Source organism: Lepisosteus platostomus, chromosome 12 (assembly GCF_059453375.1).
Source record: "Lepisosteus platostomus isolate fLepPlt1 chromosome 12, fLepPlt1.hap1, whole genome shotgun sequence".
Classification (NCBI taxonomy): domain Eukaryota; kingdom Metazoa; phylum Chordata; class Actinopteri; order Semionotiformes; family Lepisosteidae; genus Lepisosteus; species Lepisosteus platostomus.
Window position 1 is genome coordinate 35,894,418 of NC_142622.1, and position 19,959 is coordinate 35,914,376.

General features: G+C 38.3%; 1 protein-coding gene and 1 long non-coding RNA gene across 19 annotated transcripts in view; one reads left to right on the top strand and one right to left on the bottom strand.

Annotated features, from left to right (window-relative positions):
• Positions 1-19,959, top strand: part of LOC148651479 (focal adhesion kinase 1) — a 156,620-nt gene that overhangs the window by 117,836 nt on the left and 18,825 nt on the right. For 17 of the 18 annotated variants that reach the window (XM_088601801.1, XM_088601808.1, XM_088601803.1 and 14 more), the window contains 8 exons: positions 782-879; positions 1,312-1,396; positions 2,294-2,394; positions 3,514-3,629; positions 3,736-3,836; positions 4,275-4,364; positions 8,599-8,803; positions 17,500-17,611. In XM_088601801.1, coding sequence (XP_088457927.1) covers positions 782-879; positions 1,312-1,396; positions 2,294-2,394; positions 3,514-3,629; positions 3,736-3,836; positions 4,275-4,364; positions 8,599-8,803; positions 17,500-17,611 — 908 coding nt within the window. Of the gene's footprint in view, positions 1-781; positions 880-1,311; positions 1,397-2,293; positions 2,395-3,513; positions 3,630-3,735; positions 3,837-4,274; positions 4,365-8,598; positions 8,804-17,499; positions 17,612-18,575; positions 18,909-19,959 lie in introns of all 18 variants that reach the window. The other variant, XM_088601819.1, reaches the window with a different exon arrangement.
• On the bottom strand, positions 13,352-15,844 carry LOC148651481 (uncharacterized). Its single transcript, XR_015925757.1, has 2 exons — positions 15,612-15,844; positions 13,352-15,009 (listed from the first exon to the last, which is right to left on the bottom strand). It is a non-coding gene; the product is annotated as an uncharacterized LOC148651481 (long non-coding RNA).

Genomic DNA, 19,959 nt, shown 5'->3' on the forward strand with positions numbered 1-19,959 from the left:
CCAGTTGAATATTAAGCAAATGTTTCTTAAAGCACCTTTCATTTGTTTCTTGGCAAGTTAAAAATAGTGTTATATCTTCCTAGACAAGGTACAAAATCTTTCTTACTTCTGTTGTTCTGAACTACAGAAATACCTCTCCAAAACTTTAAATTTTAAATTAAAATATTACCCCATACTTTTTTATATTCCAAAATCACACAATTTGAATCAGTCTTGGCAAAAGAAAAAATTGGGAATTCAGGTTCCATTGATTCAACAACATTATTTCTCTATTGCTAATTTGCTTCTAAACCAAAATAAGTCTAAACGTTTGAGTGTTTTGTTTTTATTTGCTTGGATTTACTGCGTTGTGTTTTCTAAGAACCAGCTACATTTGAAATGTTCTTGAGTTTGAAATGTAGTGAACTTACAGATATTAATGTGAGTACTTAACACCCTGCATGGATTTGTTTTGTGAGACATTACATTCAAAATATAACCATGGAGTTAACTTTCGGAAAGTAAGGCTTAGTGAGTGTTGACAGCAGCTTTCTGATTATAATATCATTTGTGTATTTGACAAAAAGAAACTGTTTTGGGCAAACTGAAATATCTTTTGTGACTGGTGTGGAATAATGTTGTGAAATGACTTGTACCATAACGAACACTTATTTTATCAAATGCAAAAGGTGGGACAGATTTCTGAAAAGAAACCATTTGTTTTTCTCATTCTGCAAGCATGTCTACCCAGATGGAATGGAATTGTTCTGTAAGCTCTTATTTTTTTGTGTTGCCTTCCCAGCCAGGGACTACGAGATCCAGAGAGAGAGAATCGAACTGGGTCGCTGTATTGGAGAAGGACAGTTTGGAGATGTACACCAGGGAGTCTACATGAGTCCGGTAAGGAGCTCTGAGGTTATCAGCCCATAACTTTTTCCTTTACTGGCAGAAAGTGATTAGAGGAACATAAACATTTTTAGGAAATTCCTACAGTTAGAATAATTACACCTAATGACATTTTCACAGGATGTTGTATATAGTGGCAGTTAGCAAAATTCCTTTACCGCAATTTGAAATTTGTGTTGGTAGCTTTTTTGTCAGAATACTGAAAATTCACAATTTACTTCCTGTTACTAGACAATGACCCTTATGTCTCCAGGTTGTTCTTAAAAATTTTAAGGTCCAGTAAAGACAGGTTTCCTTTAGCTTTATGTTTACATCATTGGAGGTGATATATTTTTAGTGTGTTGGAACCTGTTTGAAACACCTTTTTCAGATTGTCCCAATAAAGATTTGTATTTTTATTTTTTTGTATTTTTAACCTATTTGCAGGAAAATCCTTCTCTGTCAGTGGCTATTAAAACGTGTAAAAACTGCACGTCTGACAGCGTCAGGGAGAAGTTTCTGCAAGAAGCTCGTAAGTACTGGTTCTGCATCTGGTACATTTACTGCTTGGTATTTTCACAAGGAATCATGGAATGTTTCGAAATTTTGATAGGGATCAATGTTTTTATTTTATTTTTACATTCATATTTGTATTAATCAAACTTACTTCTTCCCTAACCAATTTCAGATTTATACGTAAACAGTATTCAGATACTTTGTCTGTGGCCATGTGTTTAGTATTACTGCACATAAATGAAATGCTCTTTTTAAAGAGTCTCTTGGAAGTCAGCTTGCCTGGAAGCAGAACTATCAGTCTTCTGTAGTCCCGTTAGAAAGACTTCTTTATGTGAAGGAAAGACCCAGACAAGGTGGGACTAGCTATACAGATTGTAGAAAAATAAGGAAGTTGGAAGAATTTAGAGTGGGTTGCAGAATACAGAGTACTGTTTGAGTACGATGAAACTAGACCTCTTACGCATGAACCGAGGCCTCTTGATTTGCCTCATTCTGCTGCTTCTTTAAACAGACAAAAAATAGCTTTACAAAAATAGTCATTGCCAAAGAATGTTCTCTTTGGGGTTTTGAAGGCATTGAAGGTTAAATGATTTCAGGTTCAAATGGTGTATTACATAGGTGTTACTGAGTAGTATAACAAGCATAGTGTGATCCCAGATTTTAGGTTAATCGGCAGTACCTAGAGGCTGGTTTAAGTCTAAATTTAGTTTTTAAATAAAGTTGGCAAGTTATGGGAAGCTGGCATCTGGCTGGAGCATTAATTCTGTGTAACTCTGTGTTAAATAGCTGCAGTGTGCTTTTTTGTCATTGTACAGTATATCCACAATATGTGGGATATACTGCCTTAGTATATCCATCTAATCATGTAGCTCTGGACCGTGAAAACGATCATGGCTTGTCTTCCTTCCCCCAGTGACAATGCGACAGTTTGATCACCCCCACATAGTGAAGCTGATAGGAGTGATAACAGAAAACCCTGTCTGGATCATCATGGAGCTCTGCACACTTGGGGAGGTAAGAACTGTGTTGTGACTTTCACCCCTGCAGTCTATGCAGGTTGTTTTTTCTTGTTGTTATACCTCCCTGCCCAGACTACCAAAGACAAATACATCCTGGCATTTCAAAATAAAATACATTTTTTATTGTCAGTGTACCATAAATTATTGAATAAGAGTGATAAGACTTGGTGGGTTTTTTTTGGTAAACAGTATGTGTGGTATAAAAAACAGTCAGTTCCCAAATCTGTTCATCCCTCACAAAGGTATCCTGTCTCTAGTTTAGAATTCAAATTAGATTCCAGTCGTAAATGGTTATATCTGCTGCCATCTGGTGGTATTTCTAGTATTTTTCTAAGTGTGCAGTGTACAGTGGCTTCTTAGATAAAAACACTACAAATATGTTATAAAACATCTGAGCAGCTTAGTGTTTTAGCTCATCAATCCTTCAAGCACAGTTTATGGGTATTGTAGGTAAAGAGTCCATGAGTCTTTCTGTAACACAAATTTAAGTACTGCAGTTGGTATATAGATAGATACTTTATTGATCCCGTGAGGGAAATTGCAGTATATAGTAACAGGTTCATGATATGCGTACCTATTTTCTGCAGTAGTCGAATTTGTTGTTTTCAGCAACACTACAATATTTAAATTGAGATGAACATCCTACATCCAGAAGGAAAATAATGTTTTGCTAAACTGGGATATACAGAAGATGCAACAGCTGCTCATTGCCTTTGAAAAGGTGTGATGTAACATAATTGCTGGAAAACAAAACGGTCTTCTATTATTCATCAAATGCATTGATGACATCCGCACAAATGGGTTTCTATAATAATGCAGTACTGATGTTTTTCATAAAACGTTTTGCATTTATTTCCAGATGTTCTTGCTTGGTTTTTTAAATGTGACCTTTCCTAGTTTTATTGCATAAAGCTTATTGTGTAAAACGTTTATCATCGTTATCAAAGGTCTTTTGCAGGTGAAAACACAGCATCAGTGAAGACCAATGAATATTAAGACCACAGTATTTTTGTTCCATTTCTGATAACAGTTTTTGTTTGTGGGATTTTGTGACCTGCTCTGATATCTGTAGGCAGTTTAATTCCAGAGGCTTCCTTTTTCTTTTTAATGACAGTTGCGATCTTTCTTGCAAGTAAGAAAATACAGTCTGGACTTGGCATCGCTGATTCTTTTCGCCCACCAGCTAAGCACAGCTCTTGCCTACTTAGAAAGCAAGCGATTTGTACATAGGTAAGCTGATTTGCATTCCAGCACCAGCAAAACATTTGAACATTTTCCATTATATGCATCTGATCAAATTTGAATTGCTTTTTTGAACGTATGCTTCTGTCCTCAGGGATATAGCTGCTAGAAATGTCCTGGTGTCTTCCACAGACTGTGTGAAACTGGGAGACTTTGGGCTCTCTAGATACATGGAAGACAGCTCCTACTACAAAGGTATGTCTCCTCATTTCTTCAGCACAGTGAAAATGCTGTCCTCTTTTGTTATAAATCTGAACTATTAATATTCAGGAATTTGTAATACCTCAAAATGTCTCCTATGAATGAACAATTTTCTATGTGAGGACAGTGCATCTTTATAATTTTAAGTTATTCTTAAGACACATTTCCAAAGGCTGACAGATTCTATGCAGTATGACTTTTGATAATTATAAGGATTTTTGGTGGAGTTTCAGAAAAGTTACAACTTGGAACACATTACAAGCATCAACATTTTCGTTGAGGAATTGCAGGTCTTCAGCACCTTTTCCTGCATACTAAAGCTTAGTGACTGCCATTCTTCACCCAGATTTGAGCATTTTCTCATAATCGGGATTTTATCTTTTTTTTACATGTGTGCACGTGTGTCTTTACCTAACTCATGTTTATTTTCAGCTTCCAAAGGGAAACTACCTATTAAATGGATGGCTCCAGAATCAATTAACTTTAGACGTTTTACCTCAGCTAGTGACGTGTGGATGTTCGGTGAGTGTAATGCTTTGAGACTAAGAGTATTGTCTGCTTTTTTATCATTTAATGATCTACACAATGCAACTTGGCTGTAGCAGATCAGATATGTATGTAGTACATAACCTGCTTAAACCATTGAACACAGACTCAAGCTACTGCCAAAGTAAACTTATCGATGCATATGAGTAGTTCAGGTGGGTAGTTTATTAAATTGAATAAACCTATTAATTGTTCCTTATCAAAACATATAACTAAAGGAAACTTTACAAACAAGGGCAAGTCATTTAATCCATATACAGTATGGGTTTTGTAGCCAGCAGCCATATCACCCTGTAACTCGCAGCATGAGCTTGGTCAGTACCTGGATTGGAGACCTCTCGGGAACGCTAAGGCTGCTGCTGGAAGAGGCGTTAGTGGGACCAGTAGAGTGCGCTCACCCTGCAGCCTGTGTGGGTCTTAATGTCCCGGTATAGTGATAGGGCCTTTTTACGGTTTAGTGTCCCCATCTTTCAAATGAGATGTAAAACCGTGCTCCTGGCTCTCCGTAGTCATTAAAAATCCCAGGGCGTTTCTTGAAAACACTAGGGCTTGTTACCCTGGCATCCTTCCCATTGGCCTTGTGGTGAGCGTAGTGGCGCACTATGACTGCCGTCGCATCGTCCAGGTGTGGATGTTGTACATTGGTAGTGGTGGAGGGGAGTCCCCATTATCTATGAAGTGCTTTGAGGGGAGTGTCTTAAAAGCGCGATGTAAGTGTAAGGTGGTAGTAGTAGCAGTAGCAGTAGCAGTAAATAATTCAAGGACTTCAACAAGCCTTTCTCTGCTGTTGCAACATCTTTGGGAAAACAAGTATATCCACAATGTAAAGCACAAGTACTGTGGTATTGGGTTTATTATATGTAATCAAACTATTTTCAGAATGGTTTTAGTTCAACGGTTGCTGATTAAACTATGAATGCTAAAACCTCCAAGATGAAACGAAGTTAAATCCTGTCGTTCGTTACTGCAGTTTTTGCAAACTGTAAATGTACAGAAACACCAAGGTAAACTTTCCGTATTTGTATGGGAGCCCATATTTTTGTGATTTAGGAATCACATGCTGAGTAATATTGAAGATTTTAAATTTTCAGCTTTAATATTCTGTATAACCTCTGCGCTTTGCACTTCCCTGTAATATCTTATGAATCTTCCTTATATATTGCTTAAAATATATATTTATAATACAAAATATTCTAAATTCATCTTTTGCCTTTAGGGTGTTTTCAGAAACAATAATATTACACCAATATGCAGTGTTGTAAAAGGAGAGATTTGAATATAATATAACCATCTTATAAAACAATTTTATCCGTTTGAATGGAGAGCTTATTTTTATGTGTGAATATAGAATTGGATTAATGTATTTTGACTTTTTGTGTATACAACATGTATAAAACTGGTTAGACATGTGAGTAATATCAGATTTTGATTTTAAAATAAGGTGTTCAAACTTCTACACACAGAACTAGAACACTAGCTAGTCATTGAACTTGAGCACTGTAAACTACAGCCAGGCTGAAACCCATGAATCACCCTGAATGTGATTGGTCTTGGGCTCACAGTGTATGAGTGAATCATGGATTGGGCAGAGGGCTGCACCACAAAGTAATGGATCTCATGTCTTTGCCACTGCTGCACATGGTTCAAGAATGAAGAAGTCTTCTTTCCAAACTTCAGTGTACTTATGTCTAGTCTCTCTCTCTATATATATATACTGTCTTCATGTGACAAGTTTGTCACAATGCACTGACGTGTATGTATGAGGGTCAGTCACAGTTCTCAGAACAAGGTACTGTACAAGATTCTAACCACAAGACTGCTGTGTCTCACACTGTATAAGACCGCAAACACGAATTGATTGGAATGGTCTGGTTTACCCAGTTTGCTATCCACGAGGGGAATGCCTTTAAACCTTCACCTTAACTTAAAAGGATGCAAGACAGTTTCAAATAAGAGAACCGGCATCTTTCCCTTGATTTCATCCTAGAACCTCTTTCAGTCATCTCTTAAAGGATTCTAGAATTTCAGCTTCATCAGCTAGGCTGGGTTTGTTCCAGACACCAATGTCTCTTGGTGACATTGACGAATTCCTAATGCAAGAAATTGTATAGGGCTAATAAAGAAACATTACATTACATTATTACTGTGAAGTAGTTTAAAAATGTAAGAAAGGTTAAAAATGGGTAAATGGAGCATTAGACTTAGCAGCCAATTGACTCATCAGCCTCATTTAGCCATTTCTAGAATGAAGCCAGAGGTGCAACTTTGTTGGGTAGTTTGTTTCATACTCCCACATCTGTGTAAGAAAATCCTCCTGTTCTCGGTTTCAGTTTGAAGTAGATTCAAGTGAAATCTACTGCCATGTAGATTCCATTTGAGTTCTTTGGCTGGTGTTTCACTGTTGGTCCTACTGTTGAACTCCATTGGGTCAACTTTATCTGGTCCCTTGAGGGTTCTGAAAACTTGGATGTTTGAATACCCCAAATATTAAAAAGGTTTCTTTTAGCCAAAGTCATTGTAGAACATTCCCTTAAGTCCCAGAATACATCTGGTTGCTCATCTCTGGACTGATCCATAGACGCAATATCTTTTTTGCTATATGGTGTATTCATTATTCTAAGTGAGGGCTTACCAGTGTGTCGTACAGTTTTAAGTGCTAAATGCTCATCTTCTGAGTTTATTCTTTTGCTCAAGATTTGTTTTCTGCCATGCCATGAGAGTTAATATTTACATTTTGAAACCAATATTAACCAGCTGGGACCTATTTTTTGTATTATTCATATTAGTCATTTCATAAGCACTAATAAAAGCTCTTAAATTAATAGCACTAGAAATATTAGTATTATCACAAGTAGGTCCTTTAGTTAGCTTACCTCTTCTCCTTTTAGATAATACGTCTTCTAATACTGACTCCTATAGAGCCAGTGCTTCCAGTATTGATTCCTGTCTATTGAAATGAATAAACCATAAATCTGTGTTTCCTTTAACCCAGCAGATATGAAGGTTGTTGGATTATGAATGAAGTTTTCTGACAGCTGAAAAATTAATTCCTTCTACTAATACTGTTCCCGAATGGATTTGAAAAGGACAGCCTTCTTACTGAGACCTTAGACCTATCGAAATGCTTACGATTAATCTTTAAAATACTATCACGTGAAATACCAACTTCTGCACTTCTCTAATTTATGCAACTGTTAAAGGTTCCAGTTTGTGATGACATCAGGAAGACATCCAGAACTCATTTCACCTTCATGTGACTCTTCCACACCCGAACTTGGCTACAGATTACATACATAGTGAGAATTGTGGTGCTCAGTCATTATAAACACGCCATTTGCTGCAGAGCCTTGCTATTCATTTCCAGGTAGGAAGAGAAACAGGCACTGATTTTGTAGCATGCACAAAAATGTGAAGAATGATCTTTGAACCAAACTACAATGAATTTAATTGCCTTGTTCTATGAATTTATTGATGGACCCTCTTACCATTTACAATGCATACAGATGTACATAATTATGTTTAGAGGTATTTTAAGTGCATCTTAAAATCTAAATCCTGGAAAACTGTCTATTCTACCAGTGTTTAAAGTTATCCCAGCTGGAATAATATTAATAATTGCTTTCACTTATATAGCACTTTTCTGGACACTCCACTCAAAGCGCTTTACAGGTAATGGGGATCCCCTCCACCACCATCAATGTGCAGCATCCTCCTGGATGATGCGATGACAGCCATAGTGCACCAGAATGCTATTTAGTGGGGAGGAGAACAGAGTAAAGAAGCCAATTCATAGATGAGGATTATTAGGAGGCCATGATTGGTAAGGGCCAATAATGAGAAATTCGGCCAGGACACAGGGGTTACACCCCTATTATTTTCGAGAAACGCCCTGGGATTTTTAATGACCACAGAGAGTCAGGACCTGGGTTTTATGTCTCATCTGAAGGACGGCACCTTTTTATAGTTTAGTGTCCCTGTCACTACACTGGGGCATTAGGACCCACATGGACCGCAGGGTGAGCGCCCCCTGCTGGCTCTACTAACACCTCTTCCAGCAGCAACCCAGGAGGTCTCCTATCCAGGTACTGACCAGGCTCACACCGGCTTAGGTTGAATACACACCTGAACACAGAGGAGTTGATTGAGCAGCTTTTCCTTCCTGTGCTGTGGCCGGCAGACAGAAGCTCTGAGAGAGATACTGTGTTTGCAGGCGTGTGCATGTGGGAAATCCTGATGTACGGAGTGAAGCCCTTCCAGGGGGTGAAGAACAACGACGTCATTGGCAGGATAGAGAACGGGGAGAGACTGGCCATGCCGCCCAACTGCCCCCCCACGCTCTACAGCCTTATGACCAAGTGCTGGGCCTACGACCCCAGTAAAAGACCTCGCTTCACTGAACTGAAAGTACAGCTCAGGTAATACCACTGCTTTTCTGAGATGTTTTTTTTATATCGGGGTGCATAGTTTTTTCCCCAGATTTTCCTGTTAGGTAGTATTGATTTGTTACAGAACTGAATTGCCTAATTCTTGCTCTTTGGGATTAGCAAGTCACGATTCTTTTAGTAATGTAAATTAGATAAATGTGGTCCTTTATTCACATAGAATTACCCCACCAGACAATAAATATAGTAAAACATTTCCATAGCAAAAATGAAAGCAATCCCATGTACTGTGGTGAATTATCCAGATTTCTAATCACGTTTTGCCCACTAGGTGTTGCTGTTTTACACAGGTGCTTGAATAGGCTGTCGAGTATTTTTTTTGTGCTTTTTTTAATTATACAGTATTGGATGTTTCAGTTTAACTGCATAATAATCAAATGTGAGGTTTTCCTTTGCCCCAGGACGTCGGGCGTGCCTTGTGCTTATCCCTGTGTTCGACAGCACTGCTGTTCAGAGAGGGGCTTTTGTCTTTGACTCACACCTTGCCAGTCTGAAGCACATCCTGTCAGCGTATTACCTCATAGCTGGCACTCTCGCAGAGAGGGATGATACTGCCAAGACTTATCTAATACCACTTCTACCTGGGGGAAGAAATATTAAATAGCATCCACTAGGTTCGATTTCTTGAATTCACAGAGTTGCCAGTCACATAGATTATTTTATTGTAGCTTTCTGTCACCTCTCCTGATTTAGTTTTAGAAAATATTTTTCCTTAAAGCAAAATAAGACCATGGTTTCCTAGCCCTGTGAATGAATGCTGCTACTGGAGACCACTTCTGAGTTCCTGTAGACTTAAAAAACCCCTCTGAAAAAAGAATAGTGTGCAAGTTAACGTGTAGCATATAATTTCCTTACACTATTTTTTGAGGCTGTGTGAGTCACACCTCCATTTTAGGTATTTCCCACTACGTCAGTCTCAGAGTGGCTGAGTTCTTGGAAACCATGTAAATATTTATACTGTTAATACTATTTATATCAAGTCCATTCCTTAAAAGGCATTGAATGTTAGGCTTGAGAAGCAGAGATGAATTTGTGTAAGATAATTAATCCATTCCAACATCTTATTTATTTAAATTTTTTCTTCCTGTCTGCATATTTATTTGGTGTCAGATAGTTTTCAATATTTATTTATTTTTTAGTGTGTGTCTTTAATAGAACTGATTTTTTGTATGTGTTGGGGAGTTGTTTTCTAACTTAAACTGTTGTGAAGGTGATTTATTGTAATTGTCATTGATGTTTTCACAAGCTTATGGGCTGACCCCAAATCCGGACAATTCACAAGATTCCAGTCAGCATTTTGGTAATTTTTTAAGTTTTGTTAAAGTATTTCATATTGAGCACAGATACCTTCATGCATAATGTTATGTTCACATGCAGTTGACGAAAGCACATACTGAAATGTTTTCTAATAAGAAAAAAGACTTATACATGTGATCCCTAGTTTCAGAAGGGCTCACGGTCATTTTCAATTTCATTACAAGTTTCCCAGCATAATGAGGGCGCAGTCAGTGTAGTTCAAGAGAAGCTGCTGAGTAATAAGTTAGTGAACCGTCAGATAGAGTAAATACAAGTAAATACAAGTGATAAAGCACTGTCAGTCTTGCATTATGATTGTTGTGAAAAAGAAGACTTTGCACATACATGTCCTTTGTAGATCTGAGGATGACATTGTATTGACTCATTTTCCTTTGAGTCCCTTTGGCAAGATGTGATTTTCTGTGTAATTGATGGGAATATTTGAAGTTAATGAACTATATTATTCTGTTTCATGAAATGGGAGACTATCATATTCCTGTGAAAAAGTTGTGGAATCTCAGTACTGTGTTCCTAAGGTCCTAATATCCATTAATCAGCAACCAAAGGATTTTCTGAAGCACATAATGCAAACTGTATTTATTGTAGATATACTCCCTTCACATTAGCAGTACAGTATTTTAAAATTTGTTTTGAGTCATACGTTTGCTTGTAATGACTCTGATCACATACTGAGACAGCATATTCATTAGCTTTTGAATGCTGTCCCTCCCATCTCAGCATTGCTTATTGATTAAATACATCGATACATGGATGCAGTGAATGTAGAAAGTATTGACCCCTTTGGACCTCTACCGCATTTTGCTGTGATACCACCTCCAATTGCAACACGTTTGAATAACATTTTTTGTATAGTTAACTAAACATACTAAATGTTTTGGTGGGGCATCATTTTTATTGTAAAATTAAATTTGATCAAACATATAAAACTGTCAAATTAAGCTTGGACAAGTATTCGCCTCCCCTTCCCACGGGACCTTAATCATTTAATATTTTGTTGCCTCACCTTTTGCAGTAATTACATGCTCAAGTCTTTTGCGTTATGTTGCAACCAACTTTTCACATCTGACGGGGTTTAATTTTCTCCCACTCTTCCTTGCAAAAGTGCTCCAGCTGTTGCAGGTTACTGGGGGAGCGGTGGTGCACAGCAATCTTCAGTTCCTGCCACAGATCTGGACTTTGACTGGGTCGCTCAAGGACTTTCAGCTTCTTTTTAACACTCAAGGGTTGCTTTGGCTTTGTGTTCAGGGTCATTGTCCTGTTAAAATATGAATCTCCATCCCCATTTCAGATCTTTTGCAGATTGTTCTAGGTTTTTGCTCCAGGATCTGCCTATATTTTGCTCCATCTATTCTGCCCTCTATTTTGACAAGCCTGTCGGTCCCCGACAATGAAAAGCAACCCCACAACACTTTGCTCTCACTGTCATGCTTTATTGTGAGTGATGAGCAGTGCTCTTTCGCCATACATAATCCTTGGCATTAAGGCCAATGAACTCAATTTGTCTCATCAGACCACTGTCCACTTCTCTGACGAATATCCTTCTTGCCCAGCTGCTGAGTTTTGGATCACGAACTGGTGATTGCAGTTTCGGAGTATTTTTATATGTCCTTCACTTCCTGATAATTGATTTACTGTGCTCCGTGCCATTGAAATCTTTTTATATTCCTTACTTGACTTGTCTGTCCACACCTTTTCCTTAGTTGTTACAGAAGCTCCTTTGACTTCATATTCATATTACATGGCTTGGCACCTCAATACCTGTCTGAACTTTTATCGCCCTACTCCCCACCTCGCAACCTCCGCTCTTCAAATTCTGCCCTCCTTACTGTCCCCCAGGCCCGTCTACATTGTATGGGCGACAGGGCCTTCTCCTGCTATGCCCCCAAGCTCTGGAACTCTTTGCCCAAGGATATTAGAGAGTCACCTTCTCTAAACTCCTTCAAATCCAGACTCAAAACCCTCCTTTTCAGAAAAGCCTTTACTTAACTGGTTCCATTCTTCACCCCTCTGCTCTTCTTAATACCACCTTCCACGGTCTCCTCTATTGTTATTGTTGTATTGTTGTAATTATAATTGTGTCCTATCTTGTGAAATCTTCTTATTTATTGTTGTAGTCTTATTTATTGTTATTGTCATCCTGTAAAGCGCTTTGAGAAGCCACCTTTAAAGGCGCTATATAAAATAGTTTTTTTATTATTATTATTATTATTATTATTATTATTATTATTATTATTATTATTATTATTATTGCTTAGTAATGTCTATTGATGGGATCTCACAGACAGGTGTATTTAACCTTACAAAGAGATGTGTTCAATCTGAATGGCTAACCCCTCAACATATTGGATCCCAGTCAGCATATTGTGTAAATTCTGAATACAACTGGTTGAGGCGGAGCCTGTTAAGAAGTATTAATGCTAAGGGGTGAATAGTTTCCCAGTGAAGATTGGGTTTTTTTTTTTATTTCTAACTTTTTAGTTCCAAACTTTTAAACACATTGATATTGTTTAAATAAATGATACTGTTGTGTAGATTAAAAGGGAAAAAAAGTCTGTCGAGTTTTCTGGTTGTGACAACAAAAATTGGCAAAATACAATGGGGGTGAATACTTTCTACACTGTTCAATAAACTCTTATAAAATTATGCTCAAATCTGTTTTGTTACAGGGCAAAATAATTTAGCCTTAGAACAGTTGGGGTCAGACACTTTACCACTCACTCTGAAACAACTCAAGAATTGAATGCAGTGGCATGTTTGTCATGTTTAATGGGGTTGAAAATGTTTAATGGTGGTGTTGCTGGGTCAGTTAAAAGCCATTTGGGATGTAAACCTTTACGCTGTGGTACAGTTCTCCCTCCTGGGACACCAGCACCCTTGTTCCTTCACAGCTGTGAATACAGTGATCTACTGCTTGGCTTGTTTACAGGCAACCGCATGGAACTGATATAGTAATTTCATGGCCCCTGGCTTTTCTCAGAACCATTTTGGAGATCCTGGGGTTTTATAGAAACCGTTTCCTCTGCACTGTCAAAGGTAATTTGCAGAGCCTTCAGTCTATCAGGTTATTAGTGGTGCTCAGTGAAGAATGCTTGAGGACTGTGGAATAGAAACAAAACCAAGAGCAGAGGAAAGCAGAAGCCTTTTCGCAAAATATTATCCTAAGCGAAATGATGAAAACATAATTAAGAGCAGAAGAGGAAAGAGTGCAGACATATTTAGGAAGCCTTTATTAAACATTTGTAAATGAATCGTACAGATGAAAGATAATCTATTGTTTCTTACATGAATGTGTCGTGTTAAACTAGTTGACGGAACAGATTTTTATTCAATTTTAGTAATGCAGCTAGATAGGGTAACCACTTTCCATTTTATCTCCCAACAATTCAGTTTGGAAGTTCTTACAATGCACATCCGCATATAGGCATTTCAAATAAAAACGTAGAAGGATTATGGGCAACTGTATCTTGCCGTTAAACTTTCCCATAAAAAGCAAAGGTTTGAAAAGCACACTCCTACCATCAGAACTGCAGACCTGTTTCTGTGTGCCTTTGTTTTCCTTACTCCTCAAGGGTGCCCCAAAGATTTCACAGATATTGATCACATTCAGTTCAGAACAGGTCATATCAAAAGTCAGACAAAACATAGACTAGGCCATACCATATTTTACAATATTTTACAATATACCAGACTGCTAAACTTTCATGCCAGAATTTTTCTGATTTATAATGATCCACTTACTGTATATGGAATTTAAATTCCTTTTAGCTTGTACTGACTCACTACTATTACAGATGCTGATTCTGTATCTAATACTGAGTCATTGTGAACAAAGTGTGTTATCAGCAATGTATTCCTTCTTTTTGAAACGGAATGCTAGTGTTGATTTTTAGCCTGCATAGCTTCTCTCCTCTAGAGCATTACAAACATGCATTCCCCTCTGGAAGTAGTTATTTATGGCATGTGTATTTCCTAAAGTGGCATTGCAGTTTGAGTTCCCATGATTGTCTGGGAAGGAGCACAGTGTGACTTGAGCCATCTCAGGGATTTTGCAGCCCTTCTGTGGACCTCCTTTAAAAAAATAAAATTCTGGAATAATGCGAACTCAGGGTATCTGTATTTATATACAGTAGATCCTAGGATGGAAAATCACAGCTCCTTTAGATTGAAGATAAATCAATTGGGTCACAACACGCACGTATCTTACAACTATATGTCCTATGAGCATCTTAAAATCAGATACACAATGCAAAACATTGATTTGTATTAGAATCGGTAAAAGTAATAAATTAAGTATAGGAAGGGAAACTATTCTTGATGTGCCCGGTTTTATAATGAAGTTGTCAGGATTAGGGGCTGATCTCTTTCGCCAATTGCTATGTGCCTGTGTAGCTGTCAGCACTGTCACTCCTTATTTCTTACAATTATAATTGTTTAACTATGAGCAGCTGTTACATTTTTTGCAGTTTATCCTGTTGCTATTAGATACAAGCCAGAGAGCTGTCTTTCATGTGGCGCAGACTTCAGTGACATGTATGGTAAAGAATACTCCTGACCAGACGCCACATAGTGAAATAGTCGCCGCAGAAAAGAAATTGAATTCCAAGTCATTAGAGCTCTGTAAACTATTAATGAGTATGTAAATCCTCCAATATATTAAAACCCATCTGAAGTGGGTTTAAAGCCCAATATCAAAATCAAGATCCAAAGGGTTTTGTGCACTCAAATGTTCCTCTCAGTGTATTTTCAACGTATTCTTCATGCTGTTATCGGTATGAATACAAAAGTGCACATTTTCGTAGAATTCGTAGATTTGCTCTCCGGTGTGGCTGCGAGGTCTGCTGGTGAATTGTCACGTCTGATATCTATGCAGGCAGTAAAGAGAGGAACAAATGTCAGAAGTAACTTCACATAGGATCAGTGGGACTTTCTGTGGAAACCTCCATGACCAATAAACTTTGGAATGCAGGAAATTGTTATAGTTTTTATGACACTTTGTGTATGATACATTTTTTATACGGTAAAATCATTTACAGCATGGTAAAAACTTTATTACGTTTAATAGCATTTTATCATTAACTGTTTTTAAAATGATTGTGAAGGAAATAAATACCTACAGATCAAATACATGAGTTAGGATGAGAGCCTAATTTTATGTATGTATTTTCTCTCCTTGAGAGGTCATAATTAGACTAGAGTCTCTGCTTGCTGTACTGCAAGTTGACGGTGTCCAGAATGAAAACAAGAATTTATCCAAAAATGAAATTTAAATATTTTCTTCATGAACAAATTGGGTGTTCTTGCACAGTATAATGATGACTGATAAACTCTTGAAACACAAAACCTTACATTTTTAGAATCTTCCAAAGAGTGCTGAAATTCTTATATTACTACAGAATATTATCGGTCTGTCACATGGGAAGCAGAAAGATTTTTGATAAAGGAATACAGTTTAAATGTTCCCTACCTTTCTGTCTTTATTGGAGCTTTGCTGCACCAACCGTTAGCAAGTTAAAAATCCAGCCAAACTGGCAGAAAGAGGACTGCCCTCAAACAGCCCATTTCTGTGGAGCCTGAGTGTTGTACAAACTGCCCTCTTTTTTAAAAGCTGCCTGCCTGGGCTTTTATACGTTGGTCAGCTGCCAAGCGTAACAATCTGCATAGCTAGGCAGGGAGGAGGCTGCGTCACAGAAGGCCAGTCCGTTTCTCCCTGGCTCTGATAAAGGCTCTTTTTACTGTGAGCTGCTCTGGTAAGTCTTAGTCAGTGTCAGCTCTGGATTCGCACTCTGTCGTGTGCTGTTCCTGGCATTCCCTCACGTGCTTTGTTTGATCTTCCATCTCAATGGATTCCATTGTATGCATAAGAGATGAGGTGCTCCCAGCTGAAGGTAACAGATGGGCTTCTTGGGCTTTTTGTTGTTCTGCGGGATAATGCAATTGCAGTTTGCACAATGTCAGGGTTTGGGTGTCAAGCTGTAACAGATTCTCGCTATGGGTAAATGTGTTTGTGTGATTTTAATGTCGTGAGTCTTTCGAAAAGTTTCTGTAGTTCTGATTTCAGTTCAAATTGTACATATGGGATTGGAAGCATCAGTTTAAAAGGTTGGAGACTACATTATTAGTGATTCAAGTGCTTTGATTACCGTGCTAATAGGAACCTCGGCTAAATAACACTAACATCTGTTTTCTACAAAAATTAGTCTTACTGATTTGGGATGTAGTTTATTATATTCAGTCGTCATGAGTTTTATTAAGAGGGATTTACCAGTGGTTAGCTATAGTATTTTAAAGTAATTATTGTTATCTAGTTCAGTTTTGTTTGAATAGAAAAGCACAGATTTTGTCATTATTTCAGGATGGACAAGGACAGATGGTCTTAATGTTGGGTTTTCCATTCATTCACAAGAACACATGCCAGCATTACACAGAGCAACCCCTTTTCCAGAAATAGCCCTCTCTAGGTGGCAGGCAATTCAGAAGAGACATTTATCTTTCTGTCAAATATGAGTCCTTGATGGTTAACCTGATGTTTTGCCATAACTGGCAGTATAAAACAGTAAAGATCCAATGCAGTTGTGCTTGGCCTTTAACGTTAAAGCAGTGTTGGAAGGGAATATTCACAGCATTACTAGGTCACCCTTCCCTTAATTGTGAGTTACTATAAATAGATTGTTTTATAATGGATATAGCAGACTTAAAAGGGAGGGCAAGCATTTTAGCATTTCAAGAGTTCAGACCGATTTCCTGCATGTGTCTTATATTCACATATAAGAGAAAAACATAGAAATCAAGCAAATATACCTATGGCTCTTCTTTGTAAGTAAGAACAAAGAGACTTGTGCGTATAATGCTATAGTGAGCTCTGCTGCAAACCAACTCCCGTTGGATTTTTGTTCACATCTGTGACTGGGATTCCAGAGGAGAGCTGTAGTCATTTTAAGAATCTGGGCAATGGTACTACTAGTGAGTGCTCATCTTGAAACTATAGAAGAATTTCTTTTTTTTTTCTCCCACTTGCTCTGTAACCGATCCAGTTAGCTGCTTTTCAGCAACGTGAACTGGTGTCTGGAATTGTATCACTGTTTGAGTGTCTTTTGTCTCCTAAAACAGGGTTTTCCGGGTTTATATTTGCCAAGATGCTCTTTTATCTAAGGAAAGATAGGCTTTTATCTGATTTATCTTTTTTTTCTTCAAAGTGTGTAGGAATCCAAAGTTAGCATTTAACTCCCTAGAGCCTTGAGTTTTATTCCAAAGCTACACAAAGTAGCTACTGCTTCACTTTGGTCTGTAGTTCAAAACCTGACAGTTGACTTAATAGAGTTCCTAAAGGTTAACCTGTTTCGTTTTTGCCACAGCACAATATTAGAAGAAGAGAAAGCTCAGCAAGAGGAGAGGATCCGAATGGAGATGAGACGTCAGGTGACAGTGTCGTGGGATTCCGGAGGATCTGATGAGGCACCCCCTAAAGTAGGTACTCTCTGGAGAACTGACCCGATATTCTTATGGTCAGGTGGGCCAGAAAGACTGCAGCTCCCTGTGTCTTCCCCTGTTGGCTTTGTCTTGTTGTGCATTCCCTGTTAAAACTGGCAGCAGTGAATTGAGCTTCTCCCTGTGCCCAGGTATACAGTAGTTCAAGACACGAACATTATAATGTGCTTTTCCTGATTGGAATCTTGGTAAAATACTGCACTTGTTTTAGCCTTTAAAGCTTGGTCTTGTGTGGTTTGGCAGCTGCCTCTAAGTAATTGAAATTGCTAAAAGTACCTGATTAGTTTTATTTACACAAAGGGATTCTGACTTCAGGGCTGTGGATAATTCTGGCATAAATTTAAGTTATTTAGATTTTTAGTTGAAATAATACCTAGCTGATTTAGTTTATTTAGATTGCAATTTAGATTATTTCCTTTTTGCAAATGAAATCAACAAATTGGCTTATACCTCTACAGAAGAGCTGTCTTGCTTTTTCACCTTCACAACATTGCTGTAGTGAAGGCTAGGCTGATTCCCAGAAATGCTCATTTTTAGCACTACTCAGATATAACTATCCCATCCTAAGCCTCAGTGCATATGGTAAGAAAGTGATTTTTCACTAATATCCTTCAGCCTAGCTGGAAGTTTCCTGTTTAAAACTGTGTTTAAATGTCAGTTTTTGCGCTGTATTGCCAATACAGAGTAATACGTATTCTGGTGTTGTAGATTAGATCGTTTATATATGATTTATTTATATATGTATTAGTCCTAAATGTGCTTAAACTATTTTCTTGCTTTGTCATGTTCCAGACCCACACTTCTCTGCCTCCATCATGCACTGCTCTGCTTGCTATTTACTGTCTGCTAAGTGTTTTTTTTTCTTTCCAATGTGTTTTTTTTTAATGTGCTTCTGTGTCCTCTGTGCTGGCGTATGCATATGTCCGTGTGTCTCGTCTTGCAGCCTGCTCGCCGGCCGTCCTTGCAATACAGCCTTAGCTTGGACTGTCTGTCTGTGCCACCAGAGCTCTCCTACCACTGCTCTCAGCTCTGTCTGGGCCTAAAAGAGCCTACCGATCAGCGTCTGCACCCTCTGGCCCTGCGCCCTGCCTCCGAGGCGCCCTGTCAGGCCAGGCTGCTCAGGGCTGTCCCTGCTCGGCCCAGGAGGTGGCCTTCACTGCCCCCCTGCGGCCCCCGGCCAGGGCCACAGCACACGCTGCCACTCTGCTTTGACAGGCCAGCCCTAAGCCTGCAGCGCCAGCTGACCCCTGCAGGCCAAGGCCAGAGAAGACCCCAGGCAGGTGTTGAGTCGGGGAGGAGGAGGTTTGGAGATTGCAGGCTATTTTTACAGTGAAGACTTTTTCAGTAGAGCACTGAAACAGGCTTCCGGGAAAGGATTTGTAACTCAGTCATAGAAGCCAACCAGAAAGTTAGTGTGGTAGATGTACGCTTGCCTTTGAAAAGACCGCACAGCAGGGACAGTGGTTTAGAATTTGATTTTTCCTTTCCCCCATCTGTGAGTGATGTCTCAGTACTGCTGAGAATCAGAAATAGACATGGGCTCTTCTCTCTCAGTGTGGTTCTGATGGCAGAATCTTAAGTTTTGTTTTTTCTAGCATAAAAAGCAGTGAATTACTGTAGGTTTAATATAAAAAGGTTTATAAACTAAGGAAGCTATATATTTTTTATTTCACCAAATGTGATTCTGTAGCAATCTAGGTATGCGTCTTTGTCTTCAGTAATATGTAGAACTTATAGCATGATATTTGAAATGGGTTCCATTAAAACAAAGACAAACTCACCTGCACTACTGCTATGTTAGCAGAATACAATTTCACTCTGCTCAAGATTAGACATTTCATAATCTTGATTTAAAAGACATAATCAAATAACGTATTGGTACTGCATGTTCTTTGCATGTTTTGAATGGAAAGCTTTCTGCAATAGAGGGTTCTCGACTTTTATATGTAACTGATTATTAATGGTAGTCTTATTCTGATTCACTCTCTTTACTGTGGTTTTTGCACACTTGACCATTATTTCCATGATAGTTTAGTGATGAACATGCTGAGATTCACGTTGGGGTGTTTAGACCCTCAAAGGTTTTTGAGTTTGCAGGTAGCCGAGATGTACTGTAGTCAGGCTTTTTCTTTGTTCTTTTTGTGAATTATTACTTTTTTTTTATTACAGTAATTAATTTTCCTTAAGATCACAGCTTATACAAATAAATCAACTTGTGTTCTTTTTATGGCTATCTGTTTTGGAAATGTCAGTTGGTAATCAACGCAGATGCAAGTTTTAGATGTGTTCGGGGTATATGATGGATTTGTCACATGGTTTGGCCATCT